At 50.0% G+C, this 21,725-nt stretch overlaps 1 protein-coding gene and 1 long non-coding RNA gene across 12 annotated transcripts in view; one reads left to right on the forward strand and one right to left on the reverse strand.

The window, feature by feature from the left end:
- The window catches only part of FHAD1 (forkhead associated phosphopeptide binding domain 1), a 122,820-nt gene that overhangs the window by 77,007 nt on the left and 24,088 nt on the right, over window positions 1–21,725 (reverse strand). For all 10 annotated transcript variants that reach the window (XR_013337999.1, XM_077775811.1, XM_077775810.1 and 7 more), the window contains exons 3-4: window positions 11,323–11,590; window positions 2,481–2,590 (exon numbers count right to left, since the gene is read on the reverse strand). Coding sequence is in view for 9 of the 10 variants with exons in the window: in XM_077775811.1 (XP_077631937.1) it covers window positions 2,481–2,590; window positions 11,323–11,590 (378 nt within the window). In the remaining variant the exon portion in view is untranslated. The remainder of the gene's footprint in view (window positions 1–2,480; window positions 2,591–11,322; window positions 11,591–21,725) is intronic.
- On the forward strand, window positions 10,535–12,336 carry LOC144241268 (uncharacterized). 2 transcript variants are annotated; one of them, XR_013338001.1, is made up of 3 exons: window positions 10,535–10,667; window positions 11,238–11,423; window positions 11,992–12,336. It is a non-coding gene; the product is annotated as an uncharacterized LOC144241268 (long non-coding RNA). The 2 variants fall into 2 exon arrangements; XR_013338000.1 differs by having other exon boundaries at window positions 11,238–12,336.

The following is a 21,725-nucleotide window of genomic DNA, read 5'->3' on the forward strand; positions in this document are numbered from 1 at the left end:
GCCTGACCCAGGGAAGGACAGGGTTTCTGACATGAGGAAGCCTCTCTGACGTTGCCAATTGCTGCCAAGGGTCTTTCTCTAAATCCCTACAAACACTTGTGGCAAAGTTTCAAGGGATAGCATCAAACACTTGGGCAGCCCTGCCTGGTTCCATCCAATCATGGTCAGTGGGGGCGCTTGCTGTTTATGCAACAAACATTTATTGACCAGCTACTATGTGCCGGGCCCTGTGCTGGGCTCTGAGTACAAAGAAGCCTGAGGGTGTGGTGTGCAGATGCGGTTTCTGCCTTTCTGTGAGGACCCCTGGCTCTTCCTTGAGAAAACGCGCCCCCTTCCCTGTGGTCTTGGTAGGGCTGTCAATCATGTGCCCTGTTCCTTCCTTTCCTGCCTCCCATGTGCACATGACCCAAGCTGGCCAATCAGGGTTTTCTCAGAGACTTCCAGCAGGAGAGGATCTTGCCTCCTTGGATCACAAACTTTAAACTTCGAGGCCTGTCTGCCCGAGTTTGTCTTTTCCAACACATGAAGCCAGCGTGCTGTTAGAAAGCCAAACTCCGAGGGAAACAGTGAGGAGAGATTGGTAGTAGGGAATGTTCTGATGATCTCACTTAAGCTCCTGTCTATCTAACCATGCCTGAAACTAGTAGGCTTTTAAATTTTCAAGAAGATGAGCCAATAAATGCTTGTTTTGTCTTGTTTTTGTTGCTGAAGCTAATTTGTTTATTGGCACTTGCATTTGAAGGAGTTCTGGCAAGTCGGGGCATAAATGGCTTATAAATGGAAAAAATTATAAATCTGGTTGTGGCATATTTCCAGTTTAAGACTGGGATGGATTGAAAAATCGCTACAAGTGCTTTGCAGCTTCTACCATCAAGCAGCAGAATCTACTTCCCCATCCCCCGAATCTGGGCTGGTCCTGTGTCTTGCTTTGACCACGAGAACGTGGCTGAAGTGATGGAGAATGATCTCCAGGCAAGTTCTTAAAAGGCCATAGAGGGGCGCCTGGGTGGCTCAGTTGGTTAAGCGTCCGACTTCGGCTCAGGTCATGATTTCACGGTTCCTGGGTTCGAGCCCCGCGTTGGGCTCTGTGCTGACAACCAGCTCAGAGCCCGGAGTCTATTTCAGATTCTGTGTCTCCCTTTCTCTCTGACCCTCCCCTGCTCACGCTGTCTCTCTCTCTCAGAAATAAATAAAAAACATTTAAAAAAATTTTTTAAAGCCCTCAGAGTTTCTGTTCTGGCCCTCAGGGAAACCTGGGACTTCCTACTGTACAGAAGCCCTGAATGATAAACCATGCGCAGAGAGAGACCCATCGCACCAGGCATGCTGGCTGAGGTCCTGGACAGGGAGACGAGGCCATTCCAGACCACTGGCTGGGTCAAGGGCTGGCTGACTACAGTTGCATGGGCGAATCCAGGGGATGCCAGCAGAAGAACATTCCAGGTCAACCTGTAGATTCTGGGAAGTAATAAATTGCTGTTTTTTGGGCAGGGGGTGGGGTGGGTTGAGTAAGCTCCACGTCCAATGTGGGAGTTGAACTCATGGCCCTGAGATCAGGGGTTGCTGCTCTACCGGCTGAGCCGGCCAAGGTGCCCAGTAAGTTACTAAGCTTTACTGCGGCTCGTACACAGCAATAGCGAACTGGCAGCAGCATCTGAGCCTGGCTTCTTGCCTCAACTGCAACGCTTCTCAAATTCTGGTCCCCGGACACCTGCCACCCAAAGTCACAGATTCCCACGCCCAACCCAGACCCCAAGGGGTTCTGCTCCTCACAGACTCAGAGAACTGCTGCAGGCTCAGGCCCTAGAATGTAAGATGATGCAGAACTGCTTCTTTTAGGACGGTGCCAGGGCTGTCTGTAGGGAGAAATCAGCCTGGCTCCTTCCCAGGAGCTCTGGCCCCCGTTCCCACTTCATTCTGAACCTCTCTGGTTCTTCAACAAGGCCTCTGACTTTGCTCAGGCCTCGGCATTAGCGCTCACTTCTTCCCACCGGGAGATGTGTTTTCCCTACCGTAGTCCCACAGCTCATCGCTGACCAAGAACCTACCGTGCGGGAGTCGGGAGTACCAGCTTCCAAGTTAAGTGGACCTAGGTTTGAATCCCAGCTCTGCCGCTCACGCTGTGCGACTGTGGGCAAGTTACTTAACCTCTCTGAGCTGCACCTCCCTCATCTGTAAAGTGAGGGTGATATCAATCTATTTTGAAGATGGTGAAGATTCATGAGCTGACTGAATGTCAAGTGCACAGGACACAGTCCAGCACACAGTAGGTGCGCAATCTATTGGGTTTGCAGATGTTGTTATTCGGGATAAAATGAGCAGTTATCAAACTTTTAGTTGAAGGTGTTGGGAGCAAAAGGTGGTTTCTTGGAAGCAGTGGGGAAAAAAGGGGGCACTTTTAGACCACAGAGAATAAAAGACAATCCCTCCGGAGTCCCTCTGGCTGCTGCTGCTCTGTCCTTCCCCTGAGACCCCCTCACCTTATCCTGCTGGGCTGGGTCCTGGTCCACATAAATCTCCCTGGAAGGTACTGCCTCGGGGATCCCTTCGGCCACCGACTGTTCCGACAGCTCCATGGGATTGGTCCACACTAACGCACAAGATCGACAGAGAGCATTACCTTAACATTGTGAGGCTCCCTAAGGTCTGGAAGGGTATTTTCAGACCAACCTTCACACTCTTTTCCCCCCGCTATTAAAAAATTACAAAGCGGGGCGCCTGGGTGGCTTAGTCAGTTAAGCGTCCGACTTTCGCTTAGGTCATGATCTCGCGGTTCGTGGGTTCGAGCCCCGCGTCGGGCTCTGTGCTGACTGCCAGCTCAGAGCCTGGAGCCTGTTTCAGTCTGTGACTCCCTCTCTCTCTGACCCTCCCCTGCTCACGCTGTCTCTCTCTCTCTCTCTCCTAGAAATAAATAAAAAAAAAAACATTAAAAAAAAATTACAAAGCAATGTATACGTTCACCGAGAGGCAACGGAGAAGGCATGACAGAAGTGTGGGAAAGGGAAAAGAGCTGCCTCATCCCAGTTCGCAGTGTTAACCACACCGGTTGGCTTTGATGCGACTCTTTCTAGGCTTTCTGCTGTGCCACGTAAGAGCTGATGACCTCGGGCAGGTCATTTACGCTCGCCAGGCCTTGGTTATATAAGTCACATGTTACAGTCTCTGTTATAAAGGGCACTGTGAGGATTAAATGAGGTAGCGATGTACAGCAGGGGCTGGCAAACTACGGACCTAGGGAATTGGCCATCCAGTTGTTCCTTTGTAAATAAAGTTTTATTGAAACAACAGCTACGGTCGTTCATTTCTATATGGCCGATGGCTGCTTTCCAACCACAAAGGCAGAGCTGAGGAGCTGTGACGGAAACCACAGGGCCCACAAAGTCTAAAATATTTACAGAAAAAGTTTCTCTTTACAGAAGAAGTTTCCTACTCCTGAGCATTACCTTAACACGAAGCATTAAACATTAGCTATTTTTTAATTGCAATTATATCTTTAAAAATAATGGATTTCTACTGCAAGATTTTTCTCCAGCTCGTTTTTTCACCTGACAATGAACAAAAACATTTTCCCAGGTCAGTATCTGTAGCTAGGCTGTATTGTCTTTTTTAATCTAACTAGAACTTTGTACTTTTTAATTCCCTTCACGTATACAAGTGTGGCAAACACATTTAACCAGGATCCATCTTATAGATATTTAGGTTTTCCTGATTTTTCCTTATGATCCCCTCCCCCAATATCACAAGGGTTTTTCATTGTTATGTGTGGCCTTGTTATGTGTGGACATCTCACTCTGTGCACTATCCACTCACATTAACGCTGATTAGATTTTTTTTGGCGTAGAAACTTTTGAAAAGACTCCTGTATTTCTGCTTTTGAGATCATTTGGCTCTAAGTGGTCTGTTTTAGATTTCCAACTGATTGGCTTCTGGGCAATCATCGCACATCCTTGGCTTCTTGTGAGGTGAGAGATTGAACCAATTGTTTCCAGAGGTCATGAAACATTAATGAATGTTAACATTAACAATGAATGAAGTACACACCGTTACATTTGTGGACATTTTATTTAATCATTCATTCACTTTGATTCTGCATTTTTTATTTATGCATTTGAGCGCCGGTGACTTTCTGCCCCAGGTCTTGAACGTGTTTGTGGATTCCAGAAGCACGAGTGGACAGAGTCAAAGGCCCGGAGGAGAACATGGCCTTGTGTGTTGGCTGAGCGGCTCTGGCGGCCGGCCACAGTGTCTCCCGCCGTGCGGAGGGAAGGGTCCTGGGCTCCCAAACACCGTTCCCGCGTCTGCGCCAGAATAGGCTGGGATCACAGCGATGTCCTCATTCTGACTGTGAGTGGGTTGGATTTCTTATCTATTCCTTACAGGCAACAAAACAAATTGAGCAAACAAAACTCTTCCGAGAGCGAAGGAGCAGCAGCCTTCTCAGTTGTGCCCAACTTGGTCTCCCTGTGGAGGCAGACCTGTCCGAAGCCAGACGCCTCCCGGTGTAGCTGGACCTCGGGTCCCGTCCCGTCCCTGGTTAACACCGGCCGTCACCTCCTGTGCTCTTTTTACAGGGTCTCAGGCCACGCTCCTCCCCTGGGAGCACAGTCTTCAGCCACACCGGCCAACTCCTTGCACTCCAACCTCGGCGCTCACCTTCCACCTGGAATGCTGTTCTCTCCCCTTTGCACTTCGGGAAAGGTCACCTGCCATCCAGTGCTTGGTTGGCGTGTTCCTCCCTTGTGGACACCCTCCTGATTCCCCAACCAAGCGGGTGCTTATAGTTATGAGCTCATGGGGTGCCGGGCACCTCAGCTGTCTGGCGTTGTCATGGTTACCAATTTGTAGCCGTTGTTCTGTGATCCTTTTGTTAATGTCGGTCTCCCCGACTGAATGGTAAGTTCTGTGAGGTTGGGGACCATGTCTCAGTCTGTGGCCCCTGAGATGAACTTACTAATGCCATTTGACAGATGTGTAAATGGGCACAGAGAGGGGAAAACCTCTGCCCAAGCCCACAGGGCTTGAAGGAGGCCAAGCTCCAGTGTGAAGGCGCACCTGTCTCAATTCCGCCATGTGCTTATGGACCGGGAAGGTGCCCAGGAGTAACGCAGCTCAGGGCCCAGCCTGCTCGTAACCAAGAACTCATAGAAGGCTTGTGGCCACTGGTGCTTTCTGGACGAAAATGCTAGAGCTCACAGAAACGCTGAGGCACGTGCTACTGCAGCCCCCTGCTGAGAAGTCTGGGTGCAGAGACACTGAGGCCATGCATTTGGCAAAGGGGCAGTCAGGTGAGTCCCTGATGGTCTGGCCCCAGAACCAGCATGTCACACGGGGCGAAGGTGCGAATGAGGCAGTGGATAAGGGTTTTAGGGACCGGTTCACAGAGACAAACCCGTCACCAAGGAGCCGTTCTGCATGGGCTGTCCCTTCCCGCGACGGCCAAGGGCTGGATCTGAGGATTCACGAGATGGAGGTCCAGCAGCTGCCCGACAGAACTGGTGAAGACACCAGCTATCCTGGTTGGCCAGGGGGTGCGGGGCTTCCTGGGACAGGGGTTTTCAGTACCAAAGCTGGGAAAGAGCCAGGCAAACCGGGGAGAGTTGGTCTCCCTAGAAATAGTCGAGGAAAGAAAGCTCCCCACCAGCCCACCCACTTACTTGGCTTCCTGTCACCATGGTGGGGGCCTGCTGCTCTGTGGACAGGGAAGAGGCCCTGCTGGGTGCTCTGGCCTCACAGCTCGGAAAGCATGTGTGCTCACACCCCTCCTGAGAAGGTACCTCCCATCTTCTGTCAGCATTCTACGCTGGGGGAGCAGGCCCCGCGCCCGGGACCCAAAGCACCAAGATGGCGGCTCCTTCTCTCTGTCACTCTTCTGGCTTCCTCGCTGGGGAATTCTGGGAGCTGCTGCTGCCACGTGCTGGTTCCAGCAGCTGCCTGTTCTCCGCCCCCCAACATCCCCCAGCCAAGTTCATGATTAGGAAACCTGTATTCACAGCTCACTTTCCCCACGTCACCCTCTTGGACCCTGAGCAGTTGGAGCCTGACTTAACTGTCTAGAGCGGCCCTGTCTGCCAGAAAAATAATGCGGGCTATATAAGGCAACTTAAAATTTTCTAGTCCTAATCTCATTAAAAAGGTAAAAAGAGAAAATTAATTTTGATAATATATTTTATTTAACCCCATACATTAAAAAAAACCCAAAAACCTATCATTTCAACATGTAATCAAGACCAAAAAGACAGAGACATTTTACACTGTTTCTTTGGGGCACTAAGTCTTTGAAATCCAGGCTTCATTTTACACTGCCTGTGTGTCCCAGTTTGGAAGGTGAATTTCCAACGGGAAGCCTTGATGTGCACTTGGGCTTCACAAAGACTTGCAGTTGGAGAAGCAGATTTGCATACTCAAGGTGTTCCAGGCGTCCTTAAAACCTTCCAATAACGGAAGCAGGTGTCAATTTTGACATTTAAATTAGTGGAAATTAAACATACAGCCCCTCAGTCACATTAGCCACATTAGCTTAGTCCACGTGTGACTGGTGGCTACCACATCTGAAAGCACATGACTGGAACATTCTCCCTTTTGTTCTCCTTCTTTGCTTGACATCTCCTTTCCTGACAACATCTATAACTGGATTTAAAAAAAAAAAAAGGAATACAGGAGATGTGAGACTGAAAAAAAAAACCCCACAATAACTCTATGGCATTGGCCTTGAGTATTACATCCAGCTGAATTCTGGAGGCCCCTGTGTCACATTAAAGATGGTCATAGGCCTGTGACTTAGTTTTTCAATATTCAGGAGACTCTGATGCGATATATGTGTTTACCTTCCAGCCGAGGGGCAGTCAGTTGCACTAATCAGGAGTCCCCACGCTTGGGGTGGCTGGGCAGCATCACACTGGACAGGCTACAGTCCAGAGGCAGGCGACACCTGAGGCTTTCCTAATTAGCAAACCGGAAGCAAGAAATGGGTTTTTAATTGGTAAAAGAGGGTGGGCCTGCTCCCTTATATGCTCTATGTAAGAAAGAGGCTGCCAAAGGTCAAGTGGAGGCAGGTCCTGCCTGCCGGTCGGCTGAAGTACTGGGGAGCCCTGTCTGTGCCCTCTCCAGGGAGGCGCCCATGTCCAGTCTTGGTTTAGGTCTCTTCTGTCTGATGCCATCTCTGGGCGTAACTCCAATGCCTCTGTGCCCCTGTCATGGCTGCCCTTCTACTAGGTGACGGTCGGAGCCCTTAAAGGACAGAGCCCAGACTTCATCAAACCTACAGAATAGGCTGAATGAGGTTTGAGACTCCTTTGCTATTGAAGGGATGTTTACTGGAGGTCTGCATGGGGGTGGAATTTATCTGAGACTTGCTTTCCTTATACCCAGGCAGGAAGGTGCTGGAGCAGTTTCCTGTTACTGCCCCAAATGTCTTTACTGGCTCCTGTTACATATCAAAGAGAACCCAAGGCCATATACAACCCAATTGTTTTAACTCCGTTCAAAACAAACCCTCTAGTTGCTGGATCATTTGGAGGTCCCAGTGGGGAGAGCCCCCAGGGAGGGATGGGACGGCAGGCGCAGTGGGGTGGCAGGAGGAGAGGGCAGAGACACCTTAGGAGGTTCTGAGTTACGGCTATTTGCCAAATGGGAGAGAAGTTGCTTCAATATTTTAATAGCCATCTGGTGCTCCTGGTCCTTATCAGATAATTATCAGTCCTCACCAGGGACAGCATGGGGTGCCTTAATTGTGTCTTTAGGATTTGGACCGGGTGCCTTTTGTTGTGTGGTGGCCAGCGTCCAAGATGGCGCCAATGGTTCTTCTCTCCTGGTATTCACACCTTTGTATCGTCCTCTCCAATAGTGGATGGACTTTGCAATCATCAGCTCAGCTGTCATAACAAAAGAGCACCAACCAGGCAACTTAAACAGCAGAATTATGTTTCTCACAGTCTGGAGTCTGGAAGCCCAAGATCAAGGTGGTATCGGGGTTGGTTTCTCCGGAGGCCTCTCTTCTTGGCTTGTAGATGGCTACCTTCTTTCTGTGTCTTCACGTGGCCTTTTCTCCATGTGCAAGCATCCCTGGTGTCTCTCTCTCTCTTCTTACAAGGATCCTTTATAAGAAGTTTTATAACACATTGCCTGTGGTGATGTGGAAAGTAGAAAATGTTCCTAATGAACTGGGTGATGGAGCCCAGGCAGAGTGCTGGAAGGTGCCACTTGCCTATTTCCTGGCGCCGTGAACCGCAGGAGGGGCGAGAGGCCAATGGAGGGACTATTAAACCACAAGGGGCTTGGGCTCGACAGGGCTTGAAAAGTCTCTCTCTCTCTCCAGATGGTAAATGAAATGGAAGACGTAGGTTCTGGGCAAAGATCATATCAAGGGCACTCTCAGGAAAACAGGCTCCAAAGATGAAGCTGAGTGTTAAGACTGTAATATCCTTTGTCAAGAATGCAGAAAGATCCAAGTTGGTGTCTCAGGAAATGATCGGGCAAAGCACAGGGCTTCTGAGAAGGGCTGTCCTTCCCATTCTTGGCAGAAGCCCAAGGCAGAGGAGGGCTTGTGTCAAGAAGGCTTTTGCCTAGTAGGGTGAACCCCTACTACGAGTATTACCAGTGTGGACTAACGGAGACACAGAGACCCACAAAAGCAAAAGAAGCCTATGACCCCCACATGTCTATAGATAGGTAGCAGACTATAACATTTTACAGCTGCAAACATGGCACCTTTTATGGAAAAGGTAGGAGGACTCAGAGTGCCAAACAAAGGAAACAGGACAGAGGCAAGAGCCATGAAGGGTCATTTCTGGGCAAGAATAGGTCTAAGTCCTAATAAGGGAACTTCCAACATTTTCCTGGCTGGATTTCAGAATTGCTTTGGGCCAAGGACTCCTGTGTATTTCCCGTTTTTCCCCTTTTGAAAAGAAGGCACGTCCACAGCAGTAAGCTACGTCTGTCTCACCAGATTACGTTGGCTGTGTGAGGGACAGACAACCCATCGCTTTAGTTCACAGCCTTCAGATTGATGGGATTGGTATGTAAGAGCCTGAACTTAAAGAACTCCACCCAGTGAGCTCCATCTGTACCTGATTTAGATGATGAGGTTCTGCAATTTAGGCTGATGCTGGAGTGGGGTGAGACCCTGGGGAGGCTCAGGAGAGGGTGAGGGAGTTGTGCAAGCGAGAGGGGGTGAATCACTGAGGACCAGGGCACAGACTGTGGTGGCCAGTCTCCAAGACAGGGCTGCCAACAGTCCTCACTTCCTGGTGTTCAGGCTCGTGGGGAGTCTTCTCCACACTAGACTTGACCTGTGTATCTAGTAGGATATTGCAGAAATGACACAATGGCTTCTGAGGCTTGGTCCCAAGAGATGTTGTGGTTTCCATCTTGCTCTCTTGGGTCACTTGTTAAGGAAGAGCCAACGGTCATTTCATGAGGACATTCCAGCAGCCCTCTGCATGGGTTCGTTTGGTGAGGAACTGGGGCCTCCTGCCAATAGCTACGTGAGTGCGCCATCTTGGAAGCAGATTCTCCAGCCCCGGTAAGACCTTCAGATGACAGCAGCCCTGGCGGACAGCTTACCTGCAATCTTATGAGGGACCCTGGGCTATAGCCACCCTGCTAAGCTGCTCCCAAATTCCTGACCCACAGAAACTGTATCAGATAAAAAAACCCATGTTTGGATTTTTTGTCTTTGTTTTAGTTTGTGTTTTTTTGTTTCGTTTTGTTTTGCTTTAGGCCACAAAGGGTTTATTATTATTATTATTATTATTAATTTTATTTTTAGAGAGAAAAAGAGAGAGCATGTGTGCAAACAGGGGAGGGGGAGAGAGAGAGCAAGGGAGAGAATCTTAAGCAGGCTCCATGCTCAGTGTAGAGCCCAACATGGGGCTCGAGCTCATGACTGTGAGATCATGACCTGAGCCGAAATCAAGAATCAGAAGCTTAACCAACTGAGCCACCCAGGTGCCCCTTGGGCCACTAAGTTTTGGAAGAATCTGTCATGCAGCAATTGATAACATATACATTGCATGTTAATTTTACATCAAAAAGGCAAAAACTGTTGAACTCTGGTTAATGGTATATATACACTAAAAGATTTAGGGAGAAGACTACAGATGTGTGCATTTTGAAATGCATCAAAGAATAAGATGGATTAATGAATGAATAGAAGGACGGATAGACAGATATGCAATGGAAAGTATAGCAAAATGTTAATGGTGGAATGAGGTGGGAGGTTCTCTGTAAAATTCTCTTTACTTTGCTTTATGTTTGAAAATTTTCATATTAAAACGAAAGGGGGAAATGGCTGGGTAATTTCTCAGCTTCATTTGTTGATGGCCCACAAGGGTTCATTTGATGATGATGATGATGATGATGATCATGGTGGTGGTGGTGTTGATGATGAGGATGGTGATGATGAGGATGATGGTGATGATGATATAATGGCATCTCATTTACTCCTCAGTTTGTATATTTCACAACAATGATTATTTGAATGGCCAAAGGAGGTGATTGGGTGAATGGTCCTGAGTGACACCAGGGGAGGGTATGGAGCCACAGGGAGACCTGGGGACACAAAGGAGTCTAGGGCTGGGACGCAGAGGATAGAGAATGGATCTTCACGTCACAGGCATGGAGGGCACCGGAATCATGCCAAGGACTAAGTCAAGCTGGCTCCTCTGCTGGTGAGGCTCAGAGGACAGTGACAGACAGGAAGTCCCCTTCCCCAAATGCCATGAAGTCTTCAGGGGAAGAGGGTGAGGGAAGGAAACTGTGAATACTGGTCCCCAGGGTGACCAGGCTGTGAGTGACAGTCACTGAGATAACCAGCCTTAAATCTGACTGAAAAACGTTACATTAGACTAGACTGAATATGTCACATCGGGGATGTAATTTTCCTCAATGAGCCTCAGCCTCCTCTCACCTGTGAAATGGTAATAAAATATTTAAAAACCTCCTAAGGCTGGTGTGGGTGAGGGGGATTTCAGTTGCTCATATTTCTGCCCATCTGAGTCAAAGCTGTAAGCTTACAGCCTGCTATGCTCTCAGATATAAACACGCACACAGACTGACACACATCTATGCCCACACGCTTGCCACGGGGGTACTGATGTGTTTCTCTGGTGTCTAGAGGGTTAGGCACCAGAAAGTCAACAGAGGGTGCTGGGTGTTGAGGGTGACAAATGATCTTGAACTGTTTTCTAGCTTTCTGTTTATCTCTGAACTTTTCATAATTGACTATGTCTTACTTTCAGAGTCAGAAAAAAAGCAAAAACCAAGGCACACTCGCATGGCTACAAGGCCGTCCCCAAAGCTGCCAGAGGAAGCATGCACAAATACCTTGCTTGATGATGGGGGGCCTGTAGCTGCTATCCATCACGAAGGAGAACATCTTCCCTCCAGCGCTCATGGGCCGCGTGTGACCGACAGGCGAGACCATGGTGGGTCTGGGAAGCCCCTGGGACCAGCTCCTCTGTACTGGTGCTGGCTGGATGCCCGAGGGGAAGGGCATCTGTGGAGGTGAGGGTGACTGTTCCGACTGCTGTGTGGTCCGATGTGGCTGTGGTCTTGGCCAAGGTACCGGGCCACTCATCCATGGGAAGGAGGCCTGCAGGGGCAGACAAGAGGGTCAGAGGACATTCCAATCAGCTGGGTGGTCCCCACCTTTGTCCTGGACATATAATTGCTGCCCTAGAGCTCAGCTTCTGAGTCGCCTCCCCCAGGAGGCCCCCCCAGACTATCCCCAAGTTTGGGATGGCAGGCCCCACCATGGGTCACACTGCACTGGCACACCACCATTTCCTGGGGACAGCTTTCACGCTGGGCACCCTGCCCAGAGGTTCACATGCATTGCCCTATTTGATACCCCCAACACTCTGTCACAAGACTGAGGCTGAGCAAGACCCTGTGATTTTCCAAGATCCTAGATTTGCTGCTGAGCCTCTGAGCTGGTAGAATGTCACCTCTAAGAGGATAAGGCTGTCTATCTTGCTTCCCCTGTGTCCTCAGCACCTAGAATAATGCCTGGCACGGACAGAGCAGGCCCTCGAATACTGGTTGAAAGAATGAATGAACAAATCCTTGAGATTCACACCCAGCTCTGCAGGACCCCCAGCCCGCTTTCTTTCCATCCACACTGTGCGGCTCTTGGGCCCTTCTAACACCATCTGCCGGCTGAAGCTGGGAGCTCTGGATGGCAGGGACCTTGCCTGTCTCATTTACCTTTGATCCTCAACGTCTACTACACCTGACTCTCCGGTGACACTCCATAAATGTCTGCCAAGGGAACGTTTCACCATCTGACCCTTGGAAGGGTTCTGCGGCTACATTAAATGGGAAGCACGTCCAACTCCATCTAATCGTGGACAGACACATGCCGAGGGGTGAGGACAGCTGGCTTTTGCCTATGTCTGATGCTTCAGTGGTGGTCTCTCCCCAGGCTTAGTGGTTAAGCCATGACACCGGGGCATTCTATCATTGATCGTTCTTTCCTTCTCTATTCCTCACAACAGTCCTGCAGAACGGAAGGTCTCCCAACCCCTATATTACGAACGAGTCTTGGTGAGGTTAAGGAATTTACCCAGGTTCCCGTAGTGGTCAGGAGGGAATTGGGAGTGAAGTCTGATGACCCCTGTCTCTGTCTCACCTCCCCCACCCCAATTCTCTTGGCAGAAAAAACACACTAAGTTCAAAGGTTTGCCATGTATGGAGGGCCACATATCTATGCCCCTCCCTCACCCCACCCCAGGGCTCACATTTCTTGTGTAGACCAGGGAGAATATGAGCTCAGAGACACATAGTGAGAGACGGATGCTTCCAAATAGGAGCACCTGCTCACAGAACTTCCTATAGCTTCAGTTAGATTTTATTTAAGAGGAAGATTCTCCACTCACTCAAGCTCTAGTCTTTCCCCAGCAAGTCAAGGCTCCTGTGCATTCCCTCTGGAGACTCTCTGTTGGAGTCCGTGAGGACACGGCTCAGGGACATCAAGCTCCAACTGCCTGGGGACATCAGACCCGTCATTCATAACGACTGGGCCACTTTAAATCTGCTTCAGGAACGGCCTTGGCAGCGTCCCAGGGCTCTGTTCCTTCTGCTCACTTTTCCAAGTTCTCTTTAGTATCAGCATCTCAGCCTCTTCACCTGTGCTTTCCTCCTTTCTTTATTCCCTGCGGCCATCAGTCCTGCACTAACTTCTCCACCCATCCCGAACCTTCCCCACCTCAGAGGGGCTGTCTTGCCTCAATCATTCCTATAACCTTTCCCCGGCAGCTGAATATTTACTGGCTGATGGGCCGAAGGTGAGAAGGGGTAAATTCTAATGTGCTTTACCCCAGGCTGCTAGAAAACAAATCTGGAGGTCGCTGGTAGTGGTGGAAGAACTCCCTTTCGTGCTGGGATCCTCAGCTCACGCGCTCACCGCTAACTATCAGGGTGCTAGGGCAGCGAGCCCGTCAGGGGTCCCTAATACCATCCGCTTCCCCAGCCGACCCCAGACCTCACTCGGGTCTTCTGCAGGGAGTCTGGGGAATCACCTGCCCAATCGCTGAGCAACCTGCTGTGGGTGGGGCTAAGCACCCAGCCAATCACATTCCCCTGCTTTAGTGATTGGTTCAGTGCTGAGGCGCATGATCCAATCAAAGCCAAGGGGACCCAGGGAGCCCGTGGCTGGACACCAGGATCTGGAGTGATCGGCGGCCTTGACAATGTAGCCTGCCTCAGGGAGGGGAGCCGAGGCTCGGAGAGACGGAGGCTGCTGTTGCTCTAATACTGGTAAATAACACAGAACATAAACGCTGCCATCTTAACCGTCTTTAAGTGTACGGTTCAGGGGTGCCAAGGACACGCGCATTGCTGGGAGACAGATCTTCAGAAGGTTTCCATCTTACCAAACTGCTCTGTGCCCATTAGACAACAACATCCCCTTTTCCCTCCCGAGCCCCTGGCACCCACCATCCCAATTTCGGTCTCTATGAATTTGACTCCTCTAGGGACCTCAGGTAAGGGGAACTGTACAGCCTTTGTCTTGTGGTGACGGGTTGATTTCACGGAGCGTTGTGTCCTCAAGGTTCGTGCCCATTGTGGCAGGTGACAGAATTCACCCCATTTTGTGTATCCATTTGGGGGCACCTGGGTTCCCATCATCACTGGCTATTGTGATGAGGGCTGCTGTGAATGTGGAGGTGCACATGGGGAGGCTGGCTTGAGCCCCGGCTCAGGTGGTGCCCTGAGCTGCTCAGCCCCCTGGTGAGGCTGGCTAGAGCTGGTGTATGTATTAGGCCAGAGCCCTAATGACAGGGTCCCTAAGGGGGACAGAGCCAGAGATGCGTACATGCAGCAAAGACTCCAATTGCCTTTTCGGATTCAAAAAAGTAAAAGTATAAAGCTTTTTGTGTTCTTTCTCAAGCTTGTTGGCTGAGGGTGGCTTTAGTTGGAAGGTAAAAGTTGATTTTCTCTGGTGTGCACGCTTGCACTATAATAAGCAAGGTCAAGGTTTTCTCAGAAGTTGCTGCTGGTAACTATAAGGAAACAGGCAGGGATAAAGCAAACACAAGAAAAGGACTCAAATTAAAAGCTAGTTCTGGGCTGTGCTCACATTAGAATGTACACAGAGCTTGGGGTCAAGGTCAGTTATGAACGAGTCTGTTTTTAGAAACTTGAGTTTAAAAATACATGCTAATGCCTTTTTCTTTTTTTCCTTTTCTCTGACCATATGGTATGTTGCATGGTTTTTTTGTCTTGTTTTCGAGGGAGCATATGTTATATCCCTGATTTCTTCCACACTATCTTTAAAATAGCAGGTTGTCAACCACCTGGATTAGCCATGACACACCGGCTGCTGAATTTATATCAGCTTGAACAAACACCCGTCAATAATTTACTCAAGAGGCACCTGGATGGCTCAGTCTGTTGAGCGTCCAACTTCTGCTCAGGTCATGATCTCGCAGTTTGTGGGTTTGAGCCCCGCGTCAGCTCTGTGCTGACAGCTCAGAGCCTGGAGCCTGTTTCGGATTCTGTGTCTCCCTCTCTCTCTGACCCTCCCCTGCTCACGCTGTCTTTCTCTCAGAAATAAATAAAAAACATTAAAAAATTAAAAAAAAAAAGACACCCATGTGCCAGACTCTGTGCTGTGCACCTAACATATGTGCTCTCATCTATTACCAGAGCAATCTCAGAGGTGAGGAGGCACTTGTTGAGGGTTAAGAAACTGAAGCTCAGAGAGGTCAGGTGATGTGCCCAAGGTCCCACTGCCAGGAAGCAGTGAGGCCGTTTGACTCTAACACCTGCGCCCTTAGAGCTTCGAGCTTATTTGAAGTCATGATTTTACAGCTGCTTCCCATACTCACCAAAGGGTCTTAGATGATTGGTTAACAGGGAACAGGACATTTTCTGAGTTACAAAAATAAAATAAAGAGACGGTGTGAAAACCACAAGACGCTGCACAGGCTACTTGGAAACAGGATTTTCTAGGATCCCGGACAACTCTTTTATGGAAGTGTCATTCGTGTAGTGTGTGCCACACGTGGAAGCAGCTCGGAAGACCCCAGTGTCCAGCTGGGCAGGACCGGGACATGTCTGCTGTACCGGAGGCGTGCTGGGGCGGCCTGCTACCTGCTCGCGAGAGCCAGTTATTATTTTTTTATTTAAAAAAAATGTTTATTTTTGAGAGAGAGAGAGAGAGAGAGCGCGCGCACGCAGGGAGGGGCAGAGAGAGAGGGAGACCCAGAATCTGAAGCAGGCTCCAGGCTCAGAGCTGTCAGCACAGAGCCAGACATGGGGCTTGGACCCATGAACTGTGAGATCGTGACCTGAGCCAAAGGCAACTGACTAGTTCAACCAACTGAGCCACCCAGGGGCCCCAGGACAATCTTCCTTGCAGAGGAATTTAACACATGTAGACAGGCCCCTTTCCAGGAGGTGGAGCTTAATCCCCAGTGTCTGCTCCTTCCTCCCCTCTCCTTTGGGGGGTGGGCTATAGTCAGTGATCCGCTTCCAAAGAACAGAGTATCGAAGGGGGAAAGTAGTAACGTGATAGTGGAGAAACCTGGCAAACCCCAGCTTAACCAAGGGGAGGACTTAACACCCCCCAGGGATGTCATGCGGATATTGGGTACCCCCTCATATGTGGCAAGGACACGTCACCTTTGTGGCATGTTTTCTGAAAACCAGAAGCCCAGTCTAATAAGAGAGAGGGATCAGGCAAATCAGATAGAAACACAGTACGACACAATACAACACAGCCAGGTATCCTGGAGAAGACACTGGCCAGTTCTTTTCACGACCATCCAGGCCGGGAGAGATAGACCAAGAAACGGTCACAGAACAGAGGAGGTTAAGAAGACATAGTGACGAGGGGAGCCTGGGTGGCCCAGTTGGTTAAGTGTCCAGCTCTTGACTTCGGCTCAGGTCATGATCTCATGGTTGTGGGATCGAGGCCCACGTTGGGCTCCATGCTGAGCGTGGAGCCTACTTGGGATTCTCTCTCTCTCTCTCTCTCTCTCTCTGCCCCACTCCACAACTTGTGTGCTTTCTCTAAGTAAAGAAATAGACATTAAAAATAGAAGAAGCATAGTGACAAAGGGCAGCACGGTGCCCTGTGCTGGGTCCTAGAACCTGAAGTTCAGAGAATAACACGGGCCGATGTCGGGGTCTTGGTGTGGAGAACCATCTACGGTAATGTGAAACGCCTACGTGGGGAAACGGAGGGAGGGGTTTACAAGAACTCTCTGTACTAGAATTACAACTTTTATATAAATCTAAAAATTATTCCAAAATGAAAAAGTTATTTACTTAAGTAAAAAAAGAAAAAGAAAAAGACTGAGTTACTGGGGAAAAAAACAGTACAAAATCCTCATGCAACGACTAATGTAGCTGCTCATGGGAAAGTTCTCTGCTTCCAGCCCCTGTTTACTAAACCTTAGTCATGCAGCTACTCAACTGTAACGACTAGAAGGGCCCCTGGGTTTGGGGGGGGGTGGCGAGGGTGGAGGGGGGCACACTGACCACAGGGAGGGAGGCTCAAGGGGATAGATTAGAAAACACCGACATTAGCACCAACGGCCAGCAGAGGGGGCTGTTTGCCGCCGGGGCCGACAGCCTTCTCTACCTTGACAATTTCTGGGGTGTTTCAGTAGCTCTAGGTAAATAATTCCAAGTTCCCCAGAAAAGGATACACCGTATTCAAGGTTTTCAACAGGGAGAAAGCGGAGTGTGGAACACAGAACTGACACATTATATATAATCTTTAGGTTTTCCGAGCTTCAAAAAGTAGGTCCCTTTGAGTTGTCCAGAAAAGTCATTCATTTGGATTTTTACCTGCCGGGTTAAAGGAGATCTGGCTCATCCCGTGCACCCCCTTGTTGACAAATCTGCTGGCCTGCGGGTTTCCCTTTCAAGCTCTCAGTAGCTGCCTGGTCAGTCCATAAAATGGGAAATAGAGTCTAATGAAAAAAACACCCAGATTTTTGCAAGCAGCCTTTTCTACCCCTAGGCGTGATCTACTGCAGCTCAGTCTCGCCAGATTGAGACACTGAATGGATGAGTGAATGAATGAATGATCACCCACTAAATTAAAAAGAGAGAAGCAGCAATAGGGGGCGCCTGGATGGCTCAGTCGGTTGAGTGTCTGACTTCAGCTCAGGTCATGATCTCACAGTTTGTGGGTTCGAGCCCTGCATCGGGCTCTGTGCTGACAGCTCAGAGCCTGGAGCCTGCTTCAGATTCTGTGTCTCCCTCTCTCTCTGTCCCTCCCCAACTCATGCTCTGTCTCTCTCTGTCTCAAAAATAAATAAACGTTTAAAAAAAAAAAAGAAGAAGAAGAGAGAAGCAGCATGGTTCTAGTTGATCACAAAGAGCAGGGCCTGTTGAAGAAACCAGAAGGAGCCACGGTTGATCCCTGAGCTCCTGGGCCAGGTTGTTTTCCTGGGACGCTAAGGCTTCACCTCCTCCCTCCCCTCTGTGTCCGTCCCCCCTGTCATGGGTAGACATCTGATGACAACACGGAGCACAAGAGTCCTTTTGTGCAAGTTTTGCCGAGGACCCCAGATCTGAGACCATCTGATGCCCACATCCCCCACCTCACTGGCCTCGGAAAGTCTCCTTTCCCTTGAAACAACCTGGCTCGGGGGTGTCTCAGCTCATCGGCAGGTCCCCGCAAGAGCACGATGTAGAGGAAATCCTGGGAGATTTCCTGAGGATGCCTGACTAGCAAGAGGCTTGTTCTGAAGTGCTCTCCCATCACTTAGTCGCTGGTCCCTCGAGCCTGGGTACAGGGAAAGCCACATCTTCTCAAGAATGGGATCTTTTTAAAAAAAATTTTTTTTAAGTTTGGTTATTTGAGAGAGAGGGAGCGCACACGAACAGGGGAGGGGCAAAGAGGAGGAGAGCAGAATCCCAAGCAGCCTCCACGTCATCAGCACAGAGCCGGATGTGGGGCTGGAGCCCACAAACCATGAGATCATGACCTGAGCTGATATCAAGAGTCAGAGACTTAGCCGGCTGCACCACCCAGGCGCCCCTGAAGAATGGGATCTTGGCAAAGGTGTCGTGAACATGCAAGTGCCGCCCTCCCCCAGGACGGACAAACAAGCCCCGACTCCATGAGCTTCTCACCGCGTCCAGTTACTCTGCCTCCTTGCGGCCTGCCTTGGGACTTTTCCNTAAATGATGAGGGAGCAAAAGGCAAGTTGAGGGCAAAGCACAAACTAACAACTGTCCCCTCCCCCCGGGCGGCATGTGAGTGACATTCCTCGGGCACTGCCAGCTGCTCAGGAGCAAAGGAAAGGGAAAGACAAATCGTGAACGGATAGAGGTCACAGTCACGCAGGACATGAGTCTCCATCAGTGTGCCGCTGTCTTAATGATTCACAAGAAAAAAAAAGCCAATTTCCAGAAACCTCTAGACTCAATTTCCTGGAGCCTGAATATCGCCCTCCCCTCCATCGGTTAGAAAATCTATATACTAGGTCACTCCTCACAACCCCAGGGCATCTCGTTCTGCCCACGTGTCCCTGTGCTTTCATAAAATCACCTTTTTTGCACTGAAAATGTCTCACAAATTGTTTGTTGGCCATTGGCTCTGAACCCCAACCCTTCGAACCACCTCACTAATGTCGTGGACATCTGGGGTCTCCTTGTGGTGTTTTTTCCCCTGACCTGCATCCATTTCTCCATCTTCCGGATGGGCATCTGAAGTTTTGTGGGGGAGACAGACTTCCCCCTCCCACAATTCTGTGTCCATATAATTCTGGTGGGACTGATCCCTCTTGCCCCGGGGTGGAGACCATGACCCAGGCCTGGCCATCCGAGCATTCCATGTCCCTGGCCTCAGTGGTTTGTTCAGGGCTAGGCCCGTGGTCCAAGGCAAGCCAGTTAAGAAGCTTCTTCTTTCCTTGGGGCTAAATGTAGAGGGAACTGGGGCTGCTGGTGGCCACCTCACTACATGTGAGCAAGGGACTGCTTGAGCTTGTAAAGCTAACAGAGACGAAAGGCCCAGATTCCTGATCATTGTTTGGGCACCTGGATCCAGCTGGGCCTGAAGCTGGTACCTTTGGCTTTTTCAGTTACATGAGCTTTTTTCTTCCCTTCTTAGGCTAGTTCAAGTTAGGTTTCTGACATTTGCAAACAAAAAAGTCTCCTGGAAAATATGCTTGCTGAGATTTTGGCACCAGCATCTGTATGTAGTCAGAATGAAAGGTGTCATGCAGCTTATGGTACGTTCAGATAAACCCACCGCACTGTAAACATGCACAAGTTTATCTTTAAACTTGTAAAAGCAAAGTAATGGCCCAGAGAAGTGAGTTAAGATCAAGGAACCCACCACAAGAACCAATCATAAAGCTGAACAAATGGTTTTCTGGCTCCAGTAGACTTCAGGCTACAGATCCCAAATATCTATTTCAAAAGTTATACCTGGGAGAACATTCCTTTAGAAGAAAAGTCTCAGGGCACCTGGGTGGCTCAGTCGGTTGAGGGTCTGACTCCTGAGTTCGGCTCAGGTCATGATCTCAGGGTTCGTGAGTTTGAGGCCCACATCAGGCTCTGTGCTGATAGCACGGAGCCTGCTTGGGATTCTCTCTCTCCCTCTCTCTGCCCCTCCCCCGCCCTCTCTCCTACTCTCAAAAAGAAAAAAAAAAAAGAGTGTGGGATTCAGCATTAAACAGAATCAGGTCCTGTTCCCCCTTTGCCCCTTATCATCTGGGTGACTCTGATGATTGTATTACTTTTGTGCCTCATCTGAAACACAGGGAGAGGAACAGCTACTTCTTAGTTTGTGAGAAATGAATGAGATAGTGCATATAAAACACTTAGAGTACTTCCTGGTAGATAATAAGTACACAGTGAACATTAGCCATCGGACATTACCATCACCCTCAAAGAAGAAAGAGAAAGGGCATGATTGGATTTGCCCTGGAACTGAATATCCCTGGTAAAAAGTTAATGGAGGCAAGTAAGGAAGCCAATAACTGCATTTTCTTCTGTTATTGGCGGCTTTTGTTTCTGCCGCCATAAATCTTCCCCGTGGGCAGGTGCAACCGCAGTTTGGCCTGGGAACTTGACCGCCCTGTGGCGAAGCACCTGCCTGAGCTCTCACGGCATCGCACTGCTCCGGGCCACTAGGAGAAGCCTCTAGACCCCGGACTCAGGAGAGTAGCGTTTCAATCCTGGCACTGGCTGTGACCAACGCTTTCCCCTGAGGGAGTCACAGGAAACCTCTGAGCACCATTTAACAATGAGAGGGTGGGTCCCAATGACTTACATAGAAATTCTGAGGGGAGAAGGGGGACCTGGGATTCGTGAATAGCTGCTTGGCGGAAACTGGAAATGAAAGCTTAGGAAAGTTAAATAAGTTGTAGCTGGAATTTGAAGTTGGGTCTATCAAACTCCAAAGTGCTCATTTTCTCTCTTTTTTAAAATGTTTATTCATTAGGGGGGAGGGGCAGAGAGAGGGGGACACAGAACGCGAAGCAGGCTTCAGGGCTGAGCTGTCAGCACAGAACCCGACGCGGGGCTTGAACTCACGAATGGCGAGATCGTGGCCTGAGCTGCAGGTGGACGCTTAGCGGACTGAGCCAGCCAGGCGCCCCGGCACTTGCTTTTCTCTCTGTATCTGCAGACCTTCCCCATGTCAGCGGCGAGCGGCAAGGGGTGTGGGCCCACAGACGTGCTATTTGTGTGGGACAGGACGGCGTGGCATCACAGGAAGGACGCAGGAGGGAATCCAGGTGACAGCCCCCAGGGGCTGGGGCGGACAGAGCGCTGCAGGGCAGTCACGTTCGCATGCAACCTGCCCGTGGTCACGGTTAGCGCGGAGCCCCATCCTGCGTGGCTGCACCACGCACGGGCAGAGGAAAACTGGTACCACGGGCCGTCAGCCAGTTCGGGAAACAACTCTACACACCACTCGGGGCACCCAGCTTCCTTCCTTCCTTCCTTCTGGGCACTTCCATTAGACTTGCCGTATCCCGGGGCAGATAGACACGATGTATAGATTGGGGTGGGGTGGGTGTCCTCGCCCGGCTTCTTACTCAGAACACCACCACCATGAATGGGGCGGTCTCTCTCCACACCTCCCTTCGTGAAGCTCGGAAAGCACTAGAAACCCGCAGCGACAGACAAGCCCCACAAGAGGGCAGACGCACAGCCGGCTGTGTGGCTTCAAGTGGCCCTGCCTGGCGCTGAAGCAGAGACTATTTCAGGGCAGCAAAGGGCCCCAAGCTTCTGTCCTGCCAGCTGCTGGGGGG

This window comes from Crocuta crocuta, unplaced genomic scaffold, assembly GCF_008692635.1.
Source record: "Crocuta crocuta isolate KB4526 unplaced genomic scaffold, BGI_CrCroc_1.0 scaffold127, whole genome shotgun sequence".
NCBI classification, from domain to species: Eukaryota; Metazoa; Chordata; class Mammalia; order Carnivora; family Hyaenidae; genus Crocuta; species Crocuta crocuta.